The sequence below is a fragment of the Sarcophilus harrisii genome, chromosome 5 (genome assembly GCF_902635505.1).
Source record: "Sarcophilus harrisii chromosome 5, mSarHar1.11, whole genome shotgun sequence".
Classification (NCBI taxonomy): domain Eukaryota; kingdom Metazoa; phylum Chordata; class Mammalia; order Dasyuromorphia; family Dasyuridae; genus Sarcophilus; species Sarcophilus harrisii.
This window is the reverse complement of record NC_045430.1, coordinates 271,629,520-271,657,288: the sequence shown is the minus strand read 5'-3', so window position 1 is coordinate 271,657,288 and position 27,769 is coordinate 271,629,520. Positions and strand designations below refer to the sequence as shown.

Here is a 27,769-nt window from a genome sequence, read left to right as displayed (position 1 = left end):
AACTTCTGGTGTGAAAATTCCTTTCATAGATGCTGACTGGCAGCTCATCCATAATTGAAAGTAGGGAATTTGATTAAGTGACTGGACCAAGGTGAATCATCAGCCCTTGTCAGAGAAATGTCTAACTGAAAGCTCTTACTAAGCCTTCCATGCACCACAGCCCACCCTCTCTGTCTCTGTCTTGCTGTCTCAGTCCCAATCTTGGTAGAAGAAAAATATACAGAGGAAGCAACCAGGTCATCTGGTTTGCTCCAAAACCAGATGCCACCGATGATTTCATTATCCAAGCTGCAGTAGGTGCTGGGACAAACCCATGAACAAATCTTTATGAAATGCTGATAGTATATCAGTTGGTGGGCTGGGTTCTGAGAGTATAACCAGGAAATGTGGCAGTCAGTATCCTCAAGGGGTTTAAATTCAATGTGTGTGTGTGTGTGCATGAGAGAGAGAGAGAGAGAGAGAGAGAGAGAGAGAAAGAGAGAAAGAGAGAAACAGAGAGAGAGAGAGAGAGAGAGAGAGAGAGAGAGATCGATCTAGATCAGAAAGAAATGTTTTCTCTAGTATAATAAAATAAAAACAGGAGAAAAATGACAGCTGGAAGGGGAACACCTTAAAGGTTACCTAGTACAATCCCATCACTTTGCAAATAAGGAAACAGGTCCAAAGGCTCAAAGTCACAGAGTTAGGAAACAGTAAGATAAGATTTGAACTCGGAGCCTCTGCTCTCAGGTCACATCTACTCTGCTGCATTCATTCTGTGACAATGGCAAAGAAATCTACAAGTTCTAGCTTCTCCCCTGCCCCCCACCAACCTTAGATCCTAAGCAGGCCCTAAAAGCCCGAGCTCGGTTCCACAGCATATTTGGGGCCGACTGGGCTGCTTTGGATTCCAGTGAGGCAGTTCATGCATCTGCAGGTCCTTAAGATGCTAGTTACAGTGGTCAAGCTAATCTCGTGGAAAGTAACTTGGGGGAGGGCCGGTGAATGGCTCTTTCCCAGTCTATCTTACAGTCTGGAATTCTCCCTGATAGCTGAAGCTCTGTGTGTGGCTTTATATACACAAATGTGATGCACGTGCTACTTTTTTCCTAAACATTATCAGCTTGAAAAGACATGTGAGATGCCCTATCAGTTTCGATCCCTTCAGACAGCTGGGCCAGCTCCGGGGTTTTATTTGTGGACACCCGTGCTGCGTACGTGAGTCTGGATCACACACAAAGGTTAAAGCCTCCTTGGCAGGGGATTTCAGCAGAGACCTTAGCTTCTAACAGGCCCAAAGTGTTACAGTCTTGGTTATTCTTTTTCTTCATCATTATCATCTTCTTCCTTCTTCCTTCTCCTCTTCTTCTTTTCCCTCCTTTTATTCCTCTTCCTCCTCTTTTTCCTCTTCCTCCTTCTCTTTTTTCTTCCTTACAAGTGGCCCTGAATTTGAAACTTTCCCATGATGCTTTCTTTAAGGAAATTTTAAAAAATGCCTCTCTCTGGAGGATGAAGAGGTACAAGAGAAATGCTGACAGAGAGAAGTACCAGGAGATTTTAAACACATTGACTTTTATGGTTAAAAAGTCTCCTTGAGCATACGGACATATGTTTTAACTCGAGGTGATATTAACATGGTCAAACACCCATTACTCAAATCAAGTCCTCTGTCATGTCAGACCAACTGTTACAGAGAAGAAAGGATGGTCGGGGACCCAACCAGCCTCCTCACGTCTCCTCCAGTCCTCCTATGTGGACAAGCCTGGTGAGCATTTCTCTCCCAGCCTTCCCAGATGCCGCTTCAAACCACATCACGGGAGGGACGGTTGCAGTGCTGCTGTTGGGGTTTCCTACCTGCATCCGTCCCCTCTAGGGCCGGGCGCCCCTTCGTGATCTTTGCTCCTACCATGAAATTACAGACTCTTGTATTAGACAGATAAATCTTGCGTGTGTTTGATTCTTCTAAGTCTAAGCAATGATGAAAAACGAGGGAAGGGAAAAAGGAGACTGAGCCAAAAGCATAAATCCATGTGGGGCTGGAGAAGGCATTCCCCTCTCTGCAAAGTGAAATTCAAATCTGCACATCTTGTTTGCATTAGGTGCCGGCAGCCTGTCTTGTCCCACCGCCAAATGAGTCAGATGGCAGTGTGTAAAGATAGGAGGACATGAATAAAAACACATGACCGATGGCCACTGCATGCATAAAATAGGAGGAGGCAGAAAAATGGGATCTGCTGCCTGACGGGTCACTTGGAGCCAGCGGTTCTGCGTTCTGTCACAAACGTCCGAGCCAATGGCTACCGGACGGGGCTGATGCTGCGCTTCCCCTCCTTGCTGCCCCAAGCTAGGACAAGGTTCTTGGCACATGGCTGTACCTTCCATAGAGGTGGTGCTGGGCAAGGGCATGGAAAGAAACTTCTCTTTTTGACTGGAGGAAAAAAAAACAGTTAAAAAAAAAAAACAGAGCCATTGAAAGGGATGCTGAAAGGCAACCTTGTGATTTCCTTGCCACGGGGAAGCATCAAGGATGGAGCTTCTTCTAACGTAAGTCGGCTCTTGCCCAAGAGCATTTGACCTCAGATTGTCTCTTGGGGGTCCTGTGAAGATAAGGGGATCGTGCAGGGTCCCACCGCCAGGATGTGCCGACTCCTGGGCTGCCTCTCTTCTACACCACAGTACTCTCAGGATGATAGGTCACCAGTCTGGAGTTGGAAAGGACCTCGGAAGAAATCTCATCTGACCTTTTCATGTTACAGAAGACAAAAGGAAGTCTCAGGGGGCTCATAGTCGCTAAGTGTCAAATGGAGAACTTGGGGCTTTGTAAGTATAGTGCTGGTATGATATCCGCAGTACCACACTGCCTCTTATTGCCTCCATGAGGGCAGGGATGGGGACTGAGTTTGTGGTTTCACTTTTCTAGGGAGCTTGTGGGTGAGGAGCTCCCTCTACCAATCAGGTCAGTCAGTCCCTTCTTTATAATTTATAGTCTCATAAAGGTGTTTAGAGCACTGAGAATTTAAGGAACCTGGCCAGGGACAAGCTTGTTTGACCACTATGTGGCAAAGATGGAACCTGAACTCTCCTCTTCCTGGTTTTGAGCCGCTTCTCCTTCCTCTGGCTCGCTGTCTCTCATTCACTCAGTTAACACTCCATAATACATTCAGCAATGACACAAACGGAGGGGACGTTTCTGAACCTTCTCAGGTTCTGGCGAGAAGGCCTCTGGAAGGCAGATGCGAGGCCCGAGTTGAGCTTGTGAAGAAAGGGCCGGGCCGAGGGTGAGTTATAGTGATTTTATTGCAGATCCAGTAATGAAACTTGTTTGAACTGTACTGGGAAGTGGCGAGGCTGGCGGAGCAGCAGATGCGGCCGGGCCCACCTTCTGCTAGTGCAAAAACAGGAGTCTGTGTTCTAGCTGAGAAACCCAAGACCAGTATGGACCCAATCTGAGCCACAGCGGCACAGGGGACTTGGGTTTGAGTCATAATTCCGACCTGGGCCTGTGTGACACTGGACAAACCCATTCCCCTTCTCGGGGCTTCTGTTTGCTACGCTATAAAAAAAGGAGGTGGATTTGAGGGCTTCTCCTAACTGCACCTGCAAATTAGGTCAGTTGTGATTCACCCCTATTGGAGGAAAATTCAGAAAAGAAACAGGAGAGCAGGCTGCCAAATATTATTAGCATTGGTCCGTTCTCCCTGAGGGAAAGGGGAGCAATTTCTGGCACCTTTTGATATTTCCTGAGGCTCTTGACTGAAAAAAAAAAAAACTGTAAAACTGGGGGAATCGCCAGGAAAGCAGGGTCTGGTGCAGCGGAAGGCGTTCTTCCTCCTGTTTCTCGGCGGAAGCTGCTCTGTCCTCAGTGACCAAGGATCTCAGAGGGCTGATGTCTGGTCTCAGTCTGAAGCCTTCTGTCTTTCCGCTCCCCTTGAGTGGATGGTCCACCCCCCTCTCTCGCCTCTTGTGCTTTTGGGGAGGGTGCACTCTCCTGGGGCCCCTCCCACCTGCTCCATCCCTTCTTTTCGGATTCTTCTGCTAACTCAATTTCCACAGTCCCCGACCAAGGCTCTGTCCCAGGCCGTCCCTTTTCCTTGATTCTCTGGCCTTCCCTCTCACCCCTATGTAGGTGACTTATACACGTACAACATCTCTGTGTATACATTTATACCCACAGACACACACCTGCAGACACCGATACAACAGAGCGGTACAGGTGGATAGACTGATGGGGCTGATAGACTGGTGACAAATGGGAAAGACAGAAAGATGGAGAAAAACAGATAAGAGAGAGAGACAGACAAAGACACAGAGAAAGAGAGAGACAGACACAGAGAGAGAGAGACAGACAGACAAAGAGACAGAGACAGAAGGATGGAGAGACAGACACACAGACAGCATTAAGCAAAACTTGCTTCTCTAGTGGCCACGTGTAAACTTTTAGAACTCAGCTAAGATCATGAAAAGTGTCCTTTTCCCGAGGCCTCGGGGAGCACAGAGATGGGCCTGGGCCCTCTGCGCCAACCAGCCCCCTCCTGATGACATAGCATCAATGCCATGAACAGCTGGCTTTCCCTTCAGACCAAAAGCCAACCTCCCTCTTACCTGAGTCTTTCTAATTCTGGGTGTGTTTTTTTTTAATTAAGGGCCATGTGGATTCTCTGGGAGGAAAAACATCCTGTCTGCCTCCTTATTTGAGCTGGCTGAGCTGGGGTGGGGGGTAAGAGCTCTGCAGCATCCATCAGTACAATGATTATACTCAGAAATCTGGGTTCTGCCTACATGTTCTTCCGTCGCTCTGGTTTACCACAATCCGATAAACATTTATTAAGCACCCAATGCACACATGGAGCTAATGGACTAGTTCTAAAGTCAAGTCAGTCTGACACAGGGGAAAGGAAAGGTATCATAGAACCTGAGTTGAAATCCACCAAATATTCCTGGGCCTTAGTTTTCCCATCTGTATAATGAGGGAGGTAAGACTAGACAGCCTCTGGTTCTTGGTCTATAATCCTATGACTCTCCATCCCATCTTTGATCTGCCAGCCTGTGCCTTTATGGCCAGTCTTGATATTTCAGTGTTTGCAGAGCCCCATATATCTACGATCATCATTGAGCCTTCCGAGCACCCAGGGAGATGACCTCAGACATTCTCAGTATGTCTGCATTGTCTCTCCCATTAGAGGAGGAACACTTACAGGGCAGGGAATGCTTCAGTTTATTCTGGATCTTCAGAGCTTAGCACTGTGCCTGGTACACAGTAAGTGCTTAATAGATGCTTGCTGAGTGATTAAGGTACTATTATTATTATTATTTTACAGATGAGGAAACTGAGGCTATGAGAGTTAGAATGATCTGCCCCTAACTGTGCAGTGAGTAAACGCCAACCACAACAAGAAACCCAGGATTTCCTGATTTTTCATCCAATTCCCCCCGATATCCTTAGCTGCCTATGAATACAGGCCAGAGTTCTCCCAGTTCCCGGTCCCTTCTCAGTAACGACATCTCCCTCATTTTCAAACTGCTCGGCTCCATGGACCATCTTTGACCTTAGGCTTGCCAAGTTTTATTAGACCTAATTACATTCCCATTCCCATCGGGCCCAACTCTAGCCTGGAGACCCAGCAGACCTCTGGAGGAGGGAACACAAGACAGCATGGGACAGGGACGGGGCAGTTCAAATCTTGCCTCTGGTCCTATGGGACATCCACCCACTCTTTCTGAACTGAGAAATGAGAGACTAATAGCTATCTTATCTACCTTCTTACCTATTTCCCCACCTACTGCTTACAGATCTTTTCGGGATCATCTGTCGAACAAACACCATGGAACCCTTAGAATGGGACAGAATGTCAACTGGGACTATGACCAGGACCCAAGATTCAGGGCCAGAAGTGACCCAGGTGACCCTCAAGCCCAGAAGGGCTTTTCAAAGACGTTGATAATCATACTGTGATTCAGTACGATTTTTAAAACAATAGTTTTTTATTTTCAAAATACATGTAAAGATAGTTTTCAACATTCGCCTTTGGCAAAGCCTTGTGTTCCACTTTTTCCCACCCTTTCCCCCCCTTCTTTCCCCTAGAAGGCAAGTAATGTGATATATGTTAAACATGTATAATTCTTCTATACATATTTCCACAATTATCATGCTGCACGAGAAAAATCAGATCAAAAAGGAAAAAAAAAAGAAAACAACAAGCAAGCCAACAAGAACAAAAAAAGTGAAAACACTATGGTGTGATCCACACATGGCCATGCAGATGGCTCTCTCCAACCCAATTCTATTGGAATTGGCCAGATTCAGTATGATTTTATCCACCCCAAAACACTCATCTGAGAAAAGACTCCAAGAGGTTGATTATACAAACATGGGGAAGGGGGTCTATTCTAGTTCAATCTGCCCATGTTACAAATGGGAAAACTGAGGATTTTCTGAGCTCACACTAGAAACATCTATTTTTTCATCCACATCCATTGAGGAGGGCATTATGAGAGAAATGAGAAAATACATTTTCCAGCGTGCTGTCACGCACTTGGGCTGAGAAACAAAAACATCATTTTGTCTACAGCCAGTCACCCTGTACATCTACTGAGCAGATGCCTTTCAGAAATGAGCATGCAGTGGGCAGAGGCGATGGCTATAAATTCTGAACTGTGCTTACCTGTTAATGTAACTGAGGGCGACATAGGTCGGCTGCTGTAACTCTTGCTTTTCCAAAACACGAGGATCTGTGTCTGTAATGAAAACACAATGAGGATTTTTCAATGTTTGCCCGAAAAAAAAAATGATATGTGGCTGTCTAACTCAGAGCAATTGGGCCGACACACAGAAAATGAGGTCAAATTTAACGTTCCCCTTTTCTGAGAGAGCCCAGGCAACCCAAATACGCTGGTCCGTCCATCCATTCATAAATAACAAAATATTGCATTACTGTTCAAGGGAATTCCAAACATCAACAGTGATAAAAGGCCCATATGTCATGCAAACTTTCACAATCCCCTCATAAATATTAGTTTTCATTGCTTATGGTTACAATGTCGGCATAGTTTCCACTGTTTAATCTGCTTTAAAAAATGGCGGGTAGGGGAGGCAGGAGGAAGAAGGAGAGGAGGAGAGGGAAAGCAATGAAGTTTCCCTTAATTAGGCTTTTTTCAACGACGAGGCCAATTACAAGGCTGTTTAAAAGCAAGATATAAAAACCCATGGCTTATTCATCTATTAAATGTGCTTCTATGCTCTTAGTACAGAGGGCCTGGCAGGCTACAATAGGCGCTGCGTTTGTACAGGCTGTTTTTTGAGAATGTCAAACAGAAACTTTCTGGTATACACAATCCCCAAGTCGTTCGACAAACATTTACTGATACATCTACTATATGAAATGCCTTGTCTTGTGAGCAAGGGGAAATACAAGATGACCACGGTGTAATATCATCCTTTAGATTACCAATAAAATAACTAGAATAGAAAGAAGTAGGTGAAGAGGGCATAAAGCAAATTGGTATTTGATTTTTCAAAGCAATATTTGGATGTGCCTTTTGTTGCTTAATCACTTTTCCTCTCAATATATTCTATTCTATTTCTCCCCAGCCATCTTTCATAGCAAAGATTAAAAGAGAAAGAGGCAACAAATGAGCTAGCCAAAGTATCCAGCGCTTCCATGTTCCCAATGTTATACCCAATTTTTCACACTCCAAGTCCTCCACTTCTCCACTGAAAGGAGGGCAGAGTATGTACATCCTCAGATCAGATCTTCTCCAAGGTCAAGTAAGGCCATTCTCCTTAGTGTTCTTATGCCCTTAATTGTTCTTTCCATATATGATCTGGTATTCATGCAGTATATTTATTCAAAAGTTGTGTGATTTCACTCTGAATCAGTTTATAGGGGATGTCCCAGGGCCCGGCTCAGGGAAGGAACTTAATAAATGTTTGGTGAATAATATTAAGTACTGGATTTCAAGAGACAGACATTCCCTCTGGCCTATGAGCCATCGGGGGCACGTCAAAGATGGTTATAAGAAAGGGATCTCAGCCGAGCAGGTCTCTGATCGGAATTTGAGAGGTGAAAGGGTGGGGAGACGGTACCATCTAGACAAAGACACGGAGGCTGGAAAATGTAGAATCTATTTGGGAAGCCACACTCAGCTCACCTGCAGCACAGTGCAGCTAAAGAATCACAGATTTACAAGCGACCTCAGAGGCATAGCAAACCTCCAGCCCCCATCTCATGGCATCTAGGACAGGTATTTGTTCAGACTTCCAATGAGGGGGAGCTCACGAGCTGATGAAATGATCCCTGTGAGATTAGGTAGGAAAAACAGGTTGGCTCCAGACCGTTAAAGGCCTTGCAGGCTAATGACACGATGTGATGGACAACTACAGTTGCTCCAGGGAATTCCCCTTTGGGAAGGCATAAACCAACTTGGAGATAGTCCCCAGGAGCTCAGCTCCCATAATTCTAGAGAACGGTGTTATTCTTAAAAGCAGACAAGGCCCCATGAAGGAAAAAAAAAAAAAAACAATCCTTTGAAATGGAAATAAAAAAAGCTAAAAAGTAATCGGTTTCATCAGAATAAAAGAGAAGAAGATGAATACATTATTATTTTTGGAGGAGGGGGTGAAGCCCTTCTGATGTTTAGCCCAAATTTCTTTTAAAATTAACAACAGGATAGTTTGAAACTGGATGTTATAAACACATCCCAGCTGCACTCAGCAGTAATTCTGTCTTTGATGCGAGGACAGATGCGGTTTTAAGCACTCTGGGATGGAAAGTGTTTAGTGCTGTGGGGTGCATGGGGTACATGCATCAGCCCCCCCCCCCGAAGTAGGTGTCACCAGGGAGCAAGGAGGGAGCGGGGACATCAAAGACAGAGAGATGAATCAGCAGGATGGACAATGGGAGTTAAAATGATACCCAGGCTCCCTTCCTCATTTTCTACTTCCACACAGATTCTAATTTCATCCCTCTGGCTGTCTCACAGAACAATCTGATCCAGCCTCTCCCTAACCAGGGGTCCCCACTATAGTGTCCCCCAAAAGTAGTCATCAGCATTTATGCAAAGACCTCAACTGAAGGGAGTCCTACAGTGTCCTGAAGGAGCCTCAATCTCCCCTATGATTGTCGAGAAGCTTTTTCTGGCTCTTGGGCCTCCATCTGCATTTTTTACAACTACTGCCCACTATTCCTGGTTCCGTCCTCTGACCGAGTCTATTCTCAATCGCACCTACTCACCGGCAAGGTGGTTTCATTGACATTCAATGTCAGAATGAGTCCCGGAATTGGGTCAGAAAACTGGGTTCCAAGTCCCTGGTTTGCCATTTGTTAATTGCATGGCCCCAGGTATCTTCCACTCTCTGACCCTCAGCTTTTTCATCTGTAAATTGGAGACAAGGATATTTGCACAGCCTTCCTCCAGGAACAGAGAAATCACTGCGTGGCCATGAGCCCATCAGTCCTGGGAGGGGCTTCTCTGAATTTTTCCTTTAGAGGAGACTCTGGGGTTGGAGTAGACTAAAGTGCTGTATGGACAGACTGACAAGTTGGGATGAAGTGAATCCCAACAAAAAAAATCACTGTCTGCCTCAGTTTCCTCAACTGTAAAATGAGCTGGAGAAGGAAATGGCCAATTCCTCCAGTATCTTTTCCAAGAAAACGCCAAATGAAATCACAGAGTCAACCCCAGAGAGAAAGGTGTAAACCAGCAGATCATGTGGGGTCCGAGGAGAAAGATTGTTACTAATCAAGGAAACACTTCGTGAACAGGGTGACACAATTTAGGAGCACTTGAAGGCTTGCAAATCACTTTCTGCATACATCATTTGGACCTCACAACAGCCCTGTGATGTTCCTGCTACCGGTATCATTGTCCCCATTTGACAGATGAGAAAACTGAGAATTGGAAAAGCTAAGTGACTTTCCCACGATCGATCAGAGGCTGCAAGAGATGGCAGCACAAGTGGGGATGCAGAGCAAAGGGAGCAGAATCTGAACCAGTTGCATTGTAACGACCATCGTAAAGAACAAGATGATCCTGGAGGAGGAGGATGACGGGGAGGCTGTGTGCACTCCGGCCCGGCACCAGTCTCATCTCCTGCTCTCCTGGTCCCAACAGTTCCTTGAACTCCCCATCCAGTCTCATATCCTGCTTTCCCATTGTACCAACAGGTGGCATACAGTAAGAGCATCATTAATGCTGCCCAATCATGGGACGAAATCATGAATCCACCCATATCTCTGGTGGCCAAAGTCATCATTGGTCCTCAGTTCATTTTCACTTTCCAGATTCTTTTTTCTTTTATGGAGACAGACATGTTTCCCTTCTCTAAGCTAACAGTCCTTCCAGGAGATCCAACGCAAAGGGCTCTGCCCAGCCAACACTCAGGAAAGGTCGATTGCTGGCTTGCACACGCACAAAATCTGCCTTTCGGACCCTTCTCAGAAGTAACATAAAAACGTCTGGCGCTCCCAGACCAAAGTGGGATTTATGAGTTGGCTTTGCCACGGAAATCGTGTTTCTCATGTCGGACACAGCTCATGGTTTGGCTGGCAAACAGAGTGACAGGCGCTCAAAATGTCATCTTCTGTGTTACAACATAGCCATGTAAAAGTGCCTTTTCCATTTTGGGGCAAGAAGCTGGGCACTAGTTGGTTATGTGGTGGGGGAAGTAACAGAACAGAATCTACCAGACCTTACCCATGTTTTACTGCTCAAAGGCCTCCTTAGGTAGACTTCAGAGCATGTTAGAACTCTGGGCTCTCGAAATAAGATCCGGTGCTCAGGAATTGGAGAGGTTAGCCAAAGTGCTTATCTGGGGGGATAGAGCAATGACTTGTCCCAAACATACGTCAATCCAGGGGATCTTAACTGGGGTCCTGACCTCCATGTACTTAAAGACATATATATTTACATATATGTATATGTATTTACTTAACACTCAATACATAGATACATATATTCGTTGAGTGTATTAGTTCTCCCTCTCCAAGAGCGGCTCCTCACTCTGAACTTCTCCCATACCCACCCCTCTTCCCACCCTAGAAGATACCTCTGCTCTTGTGGTCCCCCTCTTTAATCGATTTTCCTGGGGAACATCCATTTTGAGGAAGTGCCCAAGAGCTGTATCCCTTCCTCTTGGCTCCTGACTTTCAGGACTTTTCCACCAACCTCTTTCTTGTCCCCTCTAATTTTCAGGTCTCCTTTTATAAGTGGTCTTTTCTCCATTAAAATGGAAGCTCCCTGAGGGCAGGGAATGGCTTCTTCGTTGCTACCCACCTCCCTTCTCAGCACAGTGCCTACCACCTAGTAAGGACTTTAAAATTAAATTGACTCGATCTCATAATAGGGAGGAGAAGGAGCAGAGAAATGTGGGTAAGGGTCCAGCTGATGAAGGAAGCCCCCTAACACTTTGAACCACAGCAAAAAGTCTTTTTTTTTTTTTTTTTTGCCAAGACAACCACCACCAGAAAGGAGCTGAAATGGGGCCTAATTGAAGTGGGCCGGAGCACACGTCTCCCAAGTGCTTTGAGGCGTGTTTGTTTATGCTGCCGATAAAAACTTGAAACTGGAATGTACGCTGAAATCATTGAGAGATATGATCCCCCTCAGTAAATGGTTTGCAGGAATATAAACCTTTCAGGATTTCAAGGCCGGGTGATGCTCCTTAAGCTGGCAATTCAACAAGAAGTGTCAACGTTTAAGTAACCGCCTCCTGCATCTATAAATTACCCTGCTGCCCCCTCTCCAGAAAGCTACAGAAAGAGCCCAGTTTCTTTATCATGGCAGCTGAGAGAAGAGTTGGCCGTCTGTCTCCAAGGGCAGATGGCAGAATCCTATTCTTCAGTATCCCCCTTCTGGGTACCCCCGCTCCCAAAGCAATCACCTGGCCTGAAGGCCAAAGGAATAAAAGTGGATAAAGAGCTTAGTGGCTCAAATCTATTCAATCACTAATTTTTCTGAAATCTAGCTTTCTTGGAAACATGATGATCTTGTCATCTGAGAAAAGAGATTTTCTACAAACAGCTCCTCATCTCTTGGGGGACAGGTTGGTGTGGCGGACAGGGCCCTTCAAGGCAAAAAACCTGGGCTCAAACCCTACCTTTGATGATCCCTAATTGAGTGATCTTGGGCAAATTTCTTAACCACTTCCTGTTTCAAGCAATTTCAACTTATAAATTCTGAGTTGTAATCTGCAAAACTGGGGGCCTTAGATGATAAAATCATAGGGTCAGATCTGGAAGGGGTCTCAGAATGCTTTCTAATCTCATCCCCTCATATTACAGAAGAGAAAAATGGGGAGTTGAAGCAGAGATCTAGAAGTATTATTATGTAGTTATAGTATATGAATATTACAGAATGTTATTATTGTATAGGAAATGATCAGCAGGATGATTTCAGAGAGGCCTGGAGAGACTTATAGGAAGTGATGCTGAGGGAAAGGAGCAGAACCAGGAGATCATGTACACGGCAATAAGATTATATGAGGATCAATTCTGATGGACGTGGCTCTTTTCAACAATGAGATGTCCAGGCCACTTCCAATGATCTTGTGATGAAGAAAACATCTGCACCCAGAGAGAGGACAGTGGGAACTGAATGTGAACTACAACATAGCATTCTCACTCTTTCTGTTGTCGTTTGCTTGCTTTTTATTTTCTCTCATTTTTTTCTTTTGATTTGATTTTTCTTGTGCAGCAAGATAATTGTATACCTACGTATGCCTATATTGAATTTAACATATATTTCATCATGTTTAACAGAGATTGGATTACTTGCTATCTAAAGGAAGGGATGGGGGGAAGGGAGGAAAATTTGGTTTTGCAAGGGTCAATGTTGAAAAATTCTCCATGCATATGTTTTGAAAATAAAAAGCTTTAATAAAAAGTATATTATGTGATATATTATATAGAACTTATATAATATGTAAATATGTATTATGGACATATATATCAAGAAGCATTTTATAAATTATGTATTATTACATATAATAGGTACATATTGTGCATGTATATGTTATACAGAATGTATAACATGATATATTCTATATGTATATTATAGAAGCATCTATCTAGAACTGTGAAAGAGACCTTATAATCCATCCCAATTTTACAGTTGAAGAAATGTAGGGAGTCAGAGGCAGAGCCAGGATGGGCGCCCAGGCCTCTGGTCTGGGAGGCTCTGTCCCTGTATCACAACGCTGCTGCTCATTTATAAATGAATGGGTTCCTGTCTGCCTCACTCCTAGGCTCTGAGGTCTCACCGGGTGGGGGTAGTGAGCCTGGGTTCTCAAAGGCCAGGCCGGTGTTGGGGGGGGGGGGGGGAGGCTCAGCTGGGTTCGGAGGGATGGCTTGTCAGCAGGTTGTACCCTGTGGTACCAATTAATACCAGTTAATAGGTGAAGAAGGCACAGATCCTCATTGGGGGAGAAGTCTACACCAGCCAAATAAAAAATCCTTCCAAACTTAGCCACTCTGACCATCACCGATTAAGCGCCTACTGTCTTCCAAGCACCACACTGGAGGCTACCGACACAAACACTGGGAGACAGCCCCTCCCCCTGAAGAGCTGACATCTTCCTGGACTGGACAATGAGCACACAGAGAAGTAACTACTGAAGCATCTGAGTCTAAGGGACAGAGACCGGGGAGGGCCGGGGACAGGAGGGAGATGGGGAAAGGCTTCTCACAGAAGGTGTCCCAGAGACTGGGCTTGTTAAGCGACTGCAGAAGGGGATGCAGCTTAGGGACAGAGATCAGCTTGGGGAGTGATGTCCAGGTAATACATTTGTTAGAGCCCTGAGCATGGCATCGGAGAGTCCCGAGTGTAAATTCTGCCCCGGACACATATTGTCAGTGTGAGCAAATAATGTCACCATTCTCAGCCTTCATTTTCTCATTTGTAAACTGAGGATAATAATAGCACCTACCTCCTAAGGCTTCTGTTGAGACCAAATGAGCTCATGTACATAAACTGTATCTCACAGCGAGCCATAAATGTTAGTTATTAACGTTATTATCATGATTAGAACAACCACCACAAGGTCAGGGTTACGTGTCACTAGATAGATGCATTTAGAGTATTTTCAGCAGCTCATTTAGTCTTACTGATTTATGGGTTTAATTAAATGACTCAGAGCGGGAACGCTAAAATAATACAAGAACACGCCCTGGGTGCTTTCTTGAGGCAGAAAACTGAAAATTATGCCTTTCATAATTGGGTGTGAATGGAAAACAAGGAGTGACTGAGGATGGGCTCCATGGCCCAAGACCGGCTAATGGGGAAGGCTGATAGAGTGGAGGGAGCTTTCAATGGCGTCCAGGAGGTCACGGTCGTGAGACTTCTGTGACCTTCTGGAGAAAGGCATCAGAGCAAACACCCTGCAGAATAGGCATCATCCCTTAAAGTTCTATTCCACGTGGCACGGAGGCTTCTCAGAGACTGTGCCCTTAGGGCACCTTCTCTGGGCACAGGGACATCCTGTCCATCTGCCGTTCAAAGACAGCCCTGGTCCATTCAGAGAGGCTCATCATCAGGCTGGTTGCCAGACTTGGGATTTGCTCCATCCCTTGGCCACTTCCGGAGCCGTAGGATGCCGGGAAGACCCCGACCAGCATCTCCCCAGAAACCCACGCCAGCTGAGTGAGTCTAAGCAAGCTCTGTAGGGCTTAGCTTCCTCATCTATAAAAAGGGGGAGCTGAACCTGGTGACATCTAAGGTCCCTCCTACCGCCAGGACAAGATCCTGGGAAAGATCCCTTGACTAGAAAATAATAACACTGCACACAACAAACTTTCGGGCCTTTCCCAGCTCTAAATATAAGATGCTCTGATTTATTCCAATATGTCTCTGTCCAGGGGCCCCCTTCTCCAGTATCCCCGATAAGAGATGAGGCTGAAGGAGAGCCGGATTTGGGGGCAGACAACCTAGCTCCATCCCCTTCTACCTGTGTGATCTTGCACAAGTCACATGTTCATCCCTGTGGGACTCAGTTCCCTCCTTTGTAAAATCTGAGCTTCCTTCTCCTTTCTCAGCTCTCAAGCCTCCACTGACGCTGCTCATCTTGGACGAACAGCCGTTGGCTGCCTGGTGACGTATAAACATCCTTCATGTTTACAAGGACTGGCCAGTACAGGGTTCTTATAGATAGGACTATCCAAGCAAAGTAAGAGGTACCAATTCTCATACAAGCCTTCCCAACTACTCCTAGGTCTCTCTCACTCCTCATCAGAACAGAACCGGCTGATAACGGACCTCGCCGTGCTCTCTCTCTCCGATACCTTCCTCCCAGCTTTCTTCTCTGAAGAGAGAGCCCAGCAGCTTCCCATTGGCCTCTATCTCGACTGCATTTTAGTAATTGGATTTGATAACTGCCTGGAGTCAACCTTTTGCTATAAGCTAGTTTATTTCAGCTGCTGAAATAAATATTTCTGTTGGAGAAGACCCTTTCCAAGAAGAAAAGAGAGAAAAAACGGCTCCAAAAATTGTCCATAGCACATAAGTAGCCTTGGAGTGGATCAGCGTTTCTCGGCTTTATAGACCTGTCATTTGAAACGTTTCCCAAGCTATAATTTCCATTACGGGCAGTCGGTGCAAATTACGGTGAGATTCTTGCTTTTCCCCAATCCGATGGGAAATCCAGATGCAGTAAAGTGTTGCCGTAAACTTTATGAGTTGAAGTATCTTAAAGTTGGGGACGTTTCGCAGCTCCATAACCTCGCCCATTAAAAAGCATCCCTTTTCATATTGGAGGCCCAGGCACCATTTCGTGCCAGGAAGGAATAAACAGAAGGAGACCGAGGAGCTGACTCACCTACCCAATCCCCATGTGGCAGATACCCTTGTCTCTGAGACATTCATGAGCACAGGCTGGGGGGGGGGCCTTCCCTGCAAAGAGACAGCAGCCTGGGGGGGGAGTGTGCCCACAGAGACAGCGGTCCGGAGAGTGGGGCCTCCCCGCACAAAGACAGCAGCTTGAGGTGGGGAGTCTCCCTGCACAGATCCAGCTCTCTAATTGTGAATTAAGTCCCACAATCTCAAAATTTAGAGCTGGGAAGAACCCCTTGACAGCCATCCCATCCTGAGAAGCATCCCCACTAGAACACATTCAATAAGAGGGCCCCTTATCCCTGCATGAAGACCTTCAAAGAAGGGGAGCCCCACCTTCTGACACCATGCAGCCTATTGTTCCAACAGCCTTCATTCATGGGAGCAGCTTTTCCTCTGAGATCAAACGTTAATTAGCTTCTCGGTAACTTCCCTTCATTTCCAGCGCTTCTGCCTGCTGAAGACAAACAGTCTGGGGGATCCTTTCGAGCGACAGCCCCTTCAAGCACTCAGAGATGCTCCCCTGCCCACTTCCCCCGCCTCTCACCTTCTCTTTGCCTAAATCCCCACAGACCCTTCGACCAATCTTCATGCAACATAGTCCTGAACATATCCCTCTATTGCTTAATGCCTCAGTTTCCTCTGAATTATATATATATTATTATTATATTTATTATAAAGTCTATGATGTATAATTATATATTATATATAATAATTATATTACATGTAATATAATTATATATATATATATAATTTATAAAATAAATTTATAATATTATAATTATAATGATTCTAAAGTCTATAGCCACAAGGTTGGCAATGCTCTTTACAAATATGGTCTCGTTTGACCAGATAAGGAAACTGAGGCAGACAGCCACTTGGTATACCTGGGATTTCCCAGATAATAAATGACCAAGGTTGCATCTGGACTCAAACCTTCCTAACCGAGGCCCAGCATCATGTCGCCTTGTTGCTTCTGGGAACAGGACTCAAAGAATCCCCTCCAAGCCCCGGCTTAAGTACCAGCCTGTACAGGAAGCCTTTCCTGCCTCCCCACCCCCTGCCGGTGCCCGCTCTCCCTCACTCCTAATTCCCAGAATAAGCTCCGTCCTCTCCTCTGCCTCAGGAACGTCCCCCCTTCCTCTTGGAGGCTTAACCCCCACGTCCTGCGTAAAGGCTTTCCCAGCTCCCCCCTCCCCGCAAGTCTCCCTCCCAAATGACCTTGCACTTCATGACTAAATCCACATTTAATCTCTTCACGGTTGTGCTTTATTATAACATACACCATGGTTTTTATGCTGTGTATTTGCTGTGTATTTTATGCTGGTATTTGGTTATCTCTTTAGAACAGAAGCTCCCTGTGATTAGGATCATTCTTTATGTTCCTGGATCTCTAGGACCTGGTATCTCGTACACAGCTGGGGTTTAATAAATGCCTTTTTTTTTTTTAACAGAATTAATTTTTGTCTTTCTTCCCAGAGCAGCTGCCACCACATCTGCCTATTCAGGGTATCCTTCAAAGGTTAAGCGTCTACAAGGGGAGTGTGTGTGTGTGTGGGGGAGCTGATGCACTCTATCCACTAGAACAACAGCCCTGAAATCAGGAGGACCCGAGTTCCAATCTGATCTCAGACACTAAACACTTCCTGGCTGTGTGACCCTGGGCAAGTCACTTAACCCCAACTGCCTCAGGGGAAAAAAGAATCTACAAGGACTTTTGGGACATCTTGTGTTCAAAAATGCTTATTGAAAAGAACTGAATTCTTTGACAGTAAATAGTGAAGAGTGGGCAGGAGTCCTTAACCTGGGGTCTGTGAACTTATGGCTTCTTTTTCTTAAAAAAATTAATGGCTATATTTCAATATGGCTCGTTTCCTTTGTAATATTATGTATTTTATTTTGTGCTTTAAAAATATTTTTTCTGAAAAAGAGGCCGAGAGGTTTCACAAAACTGCCTAGAGGGTCTGTGAGACACAAAAAGGACAAGAATATTTGGTCTGTGGGGACATTTTTTAAGGTTACAATTGTTGGGGGAGTTATAGGAGTTGGCCAATGTTGGTGCCCTCTGCCAAGATGTCCTTGAGAAATCCTGAGGTCTTTAAAACGGCCCCAGATCAAAAAGCCCTGTGTCTCCTGACAATGTTTGGCACACAGTAGGTGCTTAATAAATGGCTTTGCAAAGCCCAGAAATGGGCCATTTGTCTTCCAGTTTATAGGGGAGCCACAGCAAACATTCCCATGACAAATGAGATGGGAGCTTATTCAGCTGGAGCTGTTTTATCCTGCTCCAAAATGGGAGCCTGGAATGGGGGGGTCTGCTATTTTCTGCCCCTTTCCCCTGTGGGGTTTGCCTTAGAAGACCCAGATCCAGCATCCTCCCCTCCCCGGCTGCCCCTCTGCCGGCCGGCTCCTTCCCAGCGTGGGGAGGCAGCGGTCACCTGGACCAGGCCCCCTCCCCGGCCCTTTTGTGCCTTTTCTCCAGGCCTGGCTATTAGTATGCAATAATGAAGGAAATGGTACGTGCATATTAGTCCTGGTGGGAGAACAAAAGAGCTCCCAGTAACCTTTGCAGCTGTCAGGGGCTCCTCAGCCAGGCAATTAAGGTGAAAAATGAGAACGCAGCGCTTCCATCACCAAGTACCACTTGTAATACCACGGCATACAAGCTGGGATGGGAGCACTGATTAACGCGGACGCGGTTCCTCTCATGTGGAACACACACGTGCCCCCGGAGCACGAGCGCGGAGCTCGGCTGCCATGACGTCTCTCCGGCTCAACAACATTCCGTAGCTCCCGCCCGCTCTTGGGATAAACTACAAAGTGTCTCCATGGTCTGGTGCTTAAAATCACCCATTCCTGCCATCACAGCTACAGAACGAGAAGGTCCCGTCTAAAGCAGCCCCCCATTTTGCAGGGGAGGAAATCCAGGCTCACAGAGGGGAGGGCCGCTGGCCAAAGGCAAGAGGAAGCAGGCAGCAGAGGGAGAATCTGGAGCCGGGTCCATCGCCCTAAGTAGCTTCAGAGCCTCCGAAGGCAAGCTCCAATCTCACTTCCCCGTCCCACTTCCTACTACTCCTATTCCTAAGAGTCCATGCTTGGGTCACCAAAGCCAGAAGCTTTGTTTTGTCTTGCAGGGGACTCAGGTCTGAAGCGATCTCCTTTACTGGTTTAATATATACCAAAAAGCCTCATTACATCAGGAAAAAAACCAGAAAGCTAAAACGAAAAAGAAGAAATGAGTTCACATGAAAGGACATTGTGGGATGGGCAAAAAAGGCTGAGCTTGGCCATAACATGACGGCGACCCGGCCTCCGAAACGCCAACGTTTGACACCCTAGTCTGTCCCCCACCAGGCCCCGGTGGGCCCAGCACGATTCTCTGTACCGCCCCTAGGACTCCCCATCCCACTCGCTGGGGGCTCCAAAGTCCCGTGGTTATATAAAGTTTGTCTCCTAGAGTTCTGCTCGTATTATTGGCCTGTTCTACTTACCCACGAAGCAATAATCAAGTGGAAACATGACACCAATCAAGCACAAGGGTATTTCAGATTTAGGAAACTCATTTAGGACAACTGGGCCACAAGCAAGTCAAGCCTGAGAGCATTTATTAAGCTCTTACTGTATGTATCAGGCATAATAAGGGCTGGGAATGCAAACTCAAAAGCAAAAATCCCTTCCCCTTGAAGGAATAAATTTGTTGCAAACTGAATAGATCCGATTGGAAAAGAAAGAAAAGAGTAAAAAGGGGGAATTGGGAAAGGATTTCCACAGGAAGCGATACACGAACTGAACCCTAAAAGACGCTAAGAATTTGGTGAGTCAATGGCGAGGAGGAGGCGGGCACGGGTACAGCAGTGGGAGCCGGATGGTGATTTCTGGGAACAGCAAATAGGCGTTATGGCCCAGAATGGCAAGTGAGCGGAGGGGAGTCGTGTGAAACAAAGCTGGAGAGGTAAGCTGGCACTGACTGTGAAGGGCCTTAAATGCCGGCTGAGAATCCGGCGCTTCATCTGAGAGATGGAGGAGAGCCACCAGACTTCTGAGCACGAGAACGACACGGTCACCGTGCACTGGGGACATTATTTTGGCAGCTGTGTGGGGAAGGGGAGAGGCCGGGAGCCGGGGGGCCAATTAGGAGGCCAGCGCAGTGACAGAGGCCACATGGAAAGATGGCAGCGACAGGTCACCGAGAGAAGGGGATGGAGACCAAAGCTGTCCCAGAAGCACAACAGACAAGACTTGGCAACGAGGCAGAAATGGGGAGTTAAGGAAGGGGAGGATGGAGGTTGATTCTGAGGTGACAAACCTCAGTCACTGGGATGATTGTCTCTTAAGGTTCCAATAGATTTTTCTTAAAGCTTCTATTTCTTGACTTTTCTGAGGACTGACATCTGCTACCTTCTTTTTTCTGTAGGTTTTCTTTCTGGTTCTCTCTCTGCCTGTCTGACTGCTCCTGTCTCCTCTAATGGCTCTGCATCCCGGTTCCATCCACTAACCATGGTGGCCCCCAAGATTCTTTGCTGGGCCCTCTTCTCTGCTCCCTCTGTATTATTTCACTTGGGGATCTTATTGGCCCCCAAGGATTGACTGATCATATTTACACATAATGATATTCCAATATTATATTCCAGCCCTTACACCTCTCGTGATTTCCCATCTCATATCTCCGACTCGTGGACAGCTTGAATTAATATTCTGATAGCCCAAAATTGAAGTCATGATCTTTTCCCTTTACGCCTCCTCCTCTTTTTAATTTTCACATTACAGCTGAGGGTTCCATCACTATCCTAGTCATCTAGGTCTCATTGTATCACCCTCAAGTCCCATTTCTCTCACCTCCTCCATAGCCAGTAAATCGCCACGTCCCATTGAGTCTTTCTTTAAAACCCTTCTCTTGTGACCCGGTAGCCACTGGGACAGGCTTCATTTGCCTCAAAACCACTGCAATAGCCTCTCTGTGTTCAGGTCCCTCCCCACTTCGGTTCACGCTTCATTCCATCATCAAACTGATCTTCCTACAGTACAAATCCTTCCCCCTCGATAATCAATGGCTCCCTATCATCCAATCAAATGTAAAATCCTTTGGTTTTTAAAGACCTTGACAACCTTTCCCATCTTCTCACAGCCTGCTGACCACCATGGAGTTGCTGTTCCTTGAACACCCCTCCTGATGGGCATTTCTCACTGGCTGTCCCCAATGCTCTCCTTGGCTCACATTTGTCTCCTGGCAGTTGCCTTCAAGTCCCAGCTAAAAGCTACTTTTGACGTGATTGGCTCTTAATTCTAATAAAGGTCCTCAGAGGTTCTCTCCAATTTAGCCTCTGTATATTTTGTACGCACAAAGTTGTTTCAGACTGTCTAGGGCTTGGTGGTCCTCAAGAGCCAGGACTTTTAATTTTTTACCTTTATATCCCCAGAGCTGGAACACAGAGGTGATGAATGAGGGCAGGTTGACTGAGTGAAGGATGCCTCCAACAGAAATAGGGAAATGGGGGGTGAACATGGAGGAAATGGCATGAGTCCCAATTTGAAAAAAATTGAGCTTGAATGCCTGTCAAGATAGATCTCGAAGGATGGAGACCAAAAAAGATCACTGAGATCAGCCATCAAGAAATCACTGGTAAGAGAGCAAGGTCATATGGGTAGTGGGGACAGAGGTCAAAATCCAAGCGGTGTGACAAATGGGAAGGAAGGAGAGAGATGCAACAAGAGGAGAGGGGTGCTTTTGGACAAGTGGCTGCCATCAATGGAGATCAAGGTGCACCCGAGGAAATGGCAGGAGGTTTGTCTCTGTGGCCATTTGTTTTTAGAGGATGGGAGAGATCTGGGTGTGTCTTAGGTACTGGGATATGGGAGATGGTAGATATTAGGAGGGAGGAAAGAGCTAGGTCAGTGGCAAGGAGATATGGGTGAAGTGGTTCAAATCCTTCCTCAGATGCTTCCTAGTTATGTGGCCCTGGTCAAGTGATTTAACTGTGCCTCAGTTTCCTCATTTGTAAAACAGGGATAATAATTACACTCACCTCTCAAGGTTATAAAATTATCATATTTATTGGGCACAGTGCTTGGCCCATAGAAAACACTATATAAATGTTAGCTATTATTATCTCTTTAAAGAAAAAACCCTCCCAGAGAATTTTGTTTTAATTGAATTTTTCACCTAAGTTTCTCCTCTGTTCTCTCCTCACTATGTTCATAAAACCCATTGAAGAGTCCAGAAAAGGAAAAAACCCAATTTTATTTTACGTAACACGCTGCGCATGCAGTTCTGACAGGGGGGTATTTTTCACTGGCAGTAACGATCTCCAGGAGTAAGAATAATATAATTAAGCTGAACCCCTTGCTCGGCTAAATCCCAGCCAGAGACACCCAGGCCTGGATTTCATTCCCTCCGTCAAAAAGCCTTCATTTGGGACGATCACCAGGGCACTAAATTTCCAGCTGTCGGGAGGACGGGTCCCTCCTTTTTGGCTCGCGGTGGGAAGAAGGGGGGCAAGTGGTAAAGACAGCTCCCGGTCCGCCCCCCCCCCCCCACCTCACGCCAGAACGGCCACTGAAGGAAGGATTGCTTTTAGAATCCCAGTGCCCGGCTCCCCCACAGTCCCCCTCTCTCCTTAGCCGGGCCCCAGACCCCCCCTAAAACACTGGCCTCTGTGGGGGGTGGGGAAAATATGATGGGACTAGACGCCATCTGGCCATCAAGAAGTGTGGGATGGCGAAGGGCTTCGAATGCCGAGCAGAGGGGTTTGTGTTTTAGCTGAAAGGCTAAATAAGGTGAGCCCTGGCTTTGTTCAGATGCCCATTTGTCCAGCAAGAGCATGGAGAGAGTCAGGAGGCCCTGCGCCCAGATCTGCCCTGGCTGTGTGATCCTATACAAGTCACTAAACTCTGCCTCAGTTTTCTCATCTGTAAAATGAGCCGGAGCAGGAAACGACAAACCACTTTGCCAAGAAAACCCCAAATGGGTCACGAAGGGTTGGAAATGACTGAAAACTGAACAAAAACAAGAAGCCCATTTTCTCGCCTTCCTCCAATTTGCACGAGACCCGGAGCTGAGAAGGGACCTACTTCAGGACCTAAACCCAGACAGGCAGCCCCCCCCCCCCATGGCCTCCGGGCCCTACTCGGAGAGCTGGAGAGGGCAACCACCCCCCCCCCCCATTACCACTGATCCTAGGATCAATAAGTGCTGAAGGGACTGGGAGTCCATCAAGCCCAAACCCCGGGCTTTACTACTGAGGAAACCAGCTTTGGGAGGTGCTCAAGTGCCCCCCCAACTGGCCTCCCCTTACCCCACTGCTCTCCCCACCAGACCCCCACTTATTGCAGAGGACAGATTTGGAGCCTCCAAGTCCTCCCACTCAGGGGCAGCAGGTGGCAAAATGGAGAACACCAGCCCTGAAGTCAGGTCGGTCCTGGGTAAAATCTGGTCTCAGACACTTCACACTTCCCAGCTGTGTGACCCTGGGCAAGTCACTTAACCTTAACTGCCTCAGGGGGAAAACAAAACAAAAATAATAAATCCTCCTATTTCACAGACCTGGGTCTGACGACTTCTGCCTTTAAATATTTTCTATTTGTCCATTTGCTCGTCGCTTCCTCTGTTAAATTGTGGTCAAGGCCATTATTTCATCTGAAACTATGTGCAGCCCCTTTAGTCAGGCTCAGCCCCGTTCTTTGCCCTCACAGTAACTCACATTTAGGGAGCGGCTTCTTGCAGCTCAGCAGCCCAAGGCCCCGACCGGGGAGGGAGGGAAACGGAGCCTCTTTCTGTGTCCTCGGTGCTGACTCAGCCCAGAGCAGGAGCTTGATAAATGCTTGTCGAGTAACGGGCGCCCACAGCGGGGCTGGAGGGGAGGCCGGAACCGGGGTGGCCCCTAATCCGGTGTCCAGCCCCTAATCCGGTGCTCAGTCCCCCTTCCCACCATTGCCTCATGGGATAAATGGCGTGGGTCGGTGAAACGCCCCCAGCAAGCTCCGGGTATGGCCACCGGGGAAGGGGCCTCAGAGATGCTGAGGGAAGCAGGGGGAGTCCCCTTCCCTGGGTCAGGCCTCAGACCAAGGCCCAGAAATGAGTCCAGGCCGCTTGTTAAGGGAACTCAAGCCTCCGGTAAAAGTAGCAGGGTTTGTGAGGCCGGCTCTCAAGCCGCCAGCAGAGGGCCCCGAGCCCCCAACAGGGAGGCCTGTGCTCCTCCTCTAGATTTCTGCAGAGAGAAAAGGGGCACCCTCGGGGCTCCCCACACTGGGGCGGGGTTTCTAGCCGGTACCGAGGCTGGGAGGGGCCCTCAGGGACACAGCTCCAGCACCCATGCCCCGTCTGGGTGCCCCCCCACTGACCCGTCCCCCTCCGAGGGCCAGGGGCCCGATTTTCCATTTCCATCAGCCCTTGCTCAGTCCCACCAGAAGCCACCATTTGGGCGACTAGAACTTTGAGAGACGGGCAGCTCTGGAGCCGAACAAGTTAGGGGCTTCTGCCCGGGGGGGGGCTCTTGGAGGCCGGGTCCCTGGGGGGGGTGGCGCGGCCATGGGCAGGACGTGGGGAGCGGGGGCGTGCCCAGCCCTCCTATCAACCCCCCTCAATGTCTCAGCAGCCAGGAACTGCACCTGGCTCTCAGAGGGGAGCTCAGGACCCACAGGGGAAGAAGCTCCAACCCAGCAGGCCCTTCTGGCTCTGGGTCTCAGGGCCTATGTCTGGCCCATTCCCTTGATATAGATGGGGAGACGCGGGCTGGCTCTCTGGCTCTCACCTCCTTAGGAGGTCGGTCTCCCCTCTGGCCCCAAACAAACGGACCCATTTGTCCACCCCAGCCAGCTTCCAATGGTTAGTTCTCCCTGCCCCCGTTCCCATAAGCCCACAGGTCCGTTTCATCCATATGATGATGACGTTACGTTGTACTTTGCATGTACATTAACCGCCTCTCTTACGTCTCCGACCAGACTGAAGGTTCTACCTGCTACCCTTCTCTGCAGCAGCCGGAGTACCCAGCACCCACCTGGGCGATCAGCAGCTACGGGCCGAATGAGAGCGGAAAATCGGGCACCGAATCCACAACCACTTATCAGCGACTTAAATCTCAGAACGTCCGGTCCAAGTGGGTTACTCTCAGACGAGAACCACGAACCCCATTGTAAAGCGGCTTAGAACACAAAGATCTTGGGGCGGCGGGGGGTGCAGCGGAGAGAGCCCCAGCCCTGAAGCCAGGAGGACCCGAGTTCAAATCCAGCCTCAGACATTTAACCCTTCCTGGCTGTGGGACCCTGGGCAAGGCACTTAACCCCAATTACTTCACCCCCCCCACACACACACCTGATATGCCCTAAAACAAGGCAGTCAGAGCTCGCCGCCCCAGTCAGCCGGTATCAGCCGGTACCCAAAAGGGCGCCCCCCCCACTGCCCCTACAGTTTCTCCCACCATGAACAAGAGCCCAGAGCATCCTGAAGGCGAAGCTCAAGCTCCCCTGCTTTGGCTTCTGCTGTTTCTATGAGGCTCCCCTCGGTGCCGAGACCTCCCAGTGTGGGACGGTGGTCGAGGACGGTAGGTTGCCTTCCCCCCAGCTTCTTCCCCGCTGCCCCGTCCTACTACTTGATTCCACCAGTGTGTGGGGCAGGGAGCCCCCAACTCATCCCATCTCCAACTGAAGCTTAAAGTCCTCCGGGATTTCTCAGGGCCCCGAGAGGACTCGCACAAGGTCACAGAGTTTTAGGAGAGTCGGGGCTCGAACCCACGACCTTCCTCAATCCCGGCCCGGCTCGCCATCCACTACACGTAAGCTTAATTTCTTTTCTCAGGCGACGGCCCTTCAGAGCCTTAAAGGGAATGATTATAGCGGCACAGGGTCCCTTATTTAAGAGCTATGAGGGACCTGAGGCCCATCTTACAGAAAGGGAAACCGAGGCCCAGCCAAGTGAATTGGCCCAGCCAGGGTCACGCGGGCAGACGAGCACAAAGGAGGAAAAACCAGCCTTTCCCCGGCGGGGACAGGAGAGAGTCGGGGCCCAAAGAGAGCTTTGATGACCCAGATTTCGGGCAGAAGGAAACTTGGGCTCCGTCCTGGCCAGCGCTGGTGCCGGGCTGCCATCTCGTGGCCGCCGCGCGTCATGGCAGCCCGGCGCTCCGGCCGCTCACAGCTGGCCTCCAACTTGTCCCAGGAGGGCCCGGGAGGGATCGTGCAGACTTTAAAGCGCCATAAAAACGTCCCCCGTCATTATTATTCCTGCGCTCTGGGCTCCGAGGGCTCCACCAGTCACCGGCTCCCGAGCGGCCATCTCTGGTCAGGGGCCCGCGTCCTGCCCCAAGATCCCAGGCCCTCTCCTGGGCCCAGCGCCCTCGGCTGCCGTCGCCTCCACTGTGCGGGGCCTGGGGTCCTGCAGGAATACTGCGGGGCTTGGGGTGGCTCGGGCCTGGGGGTGCCGTGGGCCTTCGGGTCCTGCGGGCCTGGGGGAGGCGCCTCTTGCTATAATTAAGTTAGGCCTGGGCAGCACAGCCCCCTGCGCCCTAAGGTCTTCCAGACCCCCCGGTCGGGCACCTGCGCGTGTGCAGCCCTTGTGCCAGAGGAATGCCAGGGACCCGCCCCTCCTGGGCACCCCCCAGGGCGGGGAAGCCCTTCCCTCTATCGCCCAAACCTGGCCGCTGCTCTGCCAACAGGCCCAGTCCCCAGCACCGGGAGGCAGCTTCAGGCCCTGCTGAGCCTTCCTAGCATCCCTGAGGTGACCCCGGCCTTGACCCTCCCACATTATCAGGACGCTTCCCACACCCAGAACGTGGCACTCCCCAAGTGAGACTCATCAGGGCAGAGGGACCATCACCTCCTTGCTCAGGAGCCTCGGCCCCCTCGCCGGACCCCAAGATGGCAGCTGTGAGCCCCTGCCATGTCCCACTGGCACCTCCCCCTGAAGGGGCAGCTCCCCTTGGGCTGAGTGTGGGGCAAAGCTTGTGGGATTCGGGTTCTCACTGCCCGGAGGAGCCGCTGGAAATGGAAGATAAGATGGACGCTGGATGCTCATTAATGGGCACGTGGCGGGCACGGGGGACAAAGTGAAGGATGCTGTGAAGAGAGAGAGAAGGTGGCGCGTTGGCAAGGAACAAAGCGGGGACGAGGGGCTCAGGTCTGTCTGCCCTTCAGTCTGGGGCCTGTTGGGTGCCTGGGTGGTTATAGGCAGGAAGGATGGGCACCCAGACCCAGGAGGGCGAGAGCCAGGAGCCTGGGCAGCCGGCTTCCTCCCCAGATGGGAGGCCTGGAGGGCCGCTGCCCGTCCGGTCCCAGTGACCGGCTCTGTGGAAAATCTGAGGCTGCCGGCAGGGCCTCAAGCACAGGATCCAGGGCTTGCTCGGGGGCCAGGGCGCCGAGGCCGAGGGGATGCCACAAAGGCGCTTTTCTTGGGCATCAGACAGGGCTTCCCTGTCCGGGAGTCGGGCACAAGACAGGCCCCACAGCTCTCAGATCTGCCAGGCGGGGCCCAGGCTGCGGGCAACGGCCCCTCCGACTGTATAATGTCAAACCCAGACTCGGCCACAGGCTCCCCGGGAGCTTTTGCTCCTTGTTTCAATCATCTCTGTTCTGGGGTGGCAAGGAGCGGGCCGGGTGGGGCCAGGGAGGGCCCACTTTCCACTGCAGCCCTGGCAAGAGAAACATATCAACGCTCCCCGAAGAGCTAGCTAGGCCCGGGCACTTTCCACTGGGAGGAGACGGCGGGTCCTGGGGAAATGTGCGCACAGCAGACTCGTCTCAGTGCTGGTCACGGCTCACAAAGCCAAGGTTGTGCACAGGGCGAGACTGCGCAGGGAGAGACCGCGCAGGGAGACACCGCACAGGACCCCCATCCGGGGGTAAGACCGCTCAAGGCCTTTATCCGGAGGCGAGGCCACAAAAGCCTTTTCCCAGCGGCAAGACCGCGCAAGGCCTCCATCCTGGTCCTCCCCGGCTAACGCCCGGCCAGGGAGTCCATGCAAAGGCACCCATACACAGACTC

At 49.0% G+C, this 27,769-nt stretch overlaps 1 protein-coding gene across 2 annotated transcripts in view; it reads right to left on the bottom strand.

The window, feature by feature from the left end:
- Window positions 1–27,769, bottom strand: part of JAZF1 (JAZF zinc finger 1) — a 235,255-nt gene that overhangs the window by 103,896 nt on the left and 103,590 nt on the right. For both annotated transcript variants that reach the window (XM_031940523.1, XM_031940522.1), the window contains exon 2: window positions 6,642–6,714. Coding sequence is in view for 1 of the 2 variants with exons in the window: in XM_031940522.1 (XP_031796382.1) it covers window positions 6,642–6,714 (73 nt within the window). In the remaining variant the exon portion in view is untranslated. The remainder of the gene's footprint in view (window positions 1–6,641; window positions 6,715–27,769) is intronic.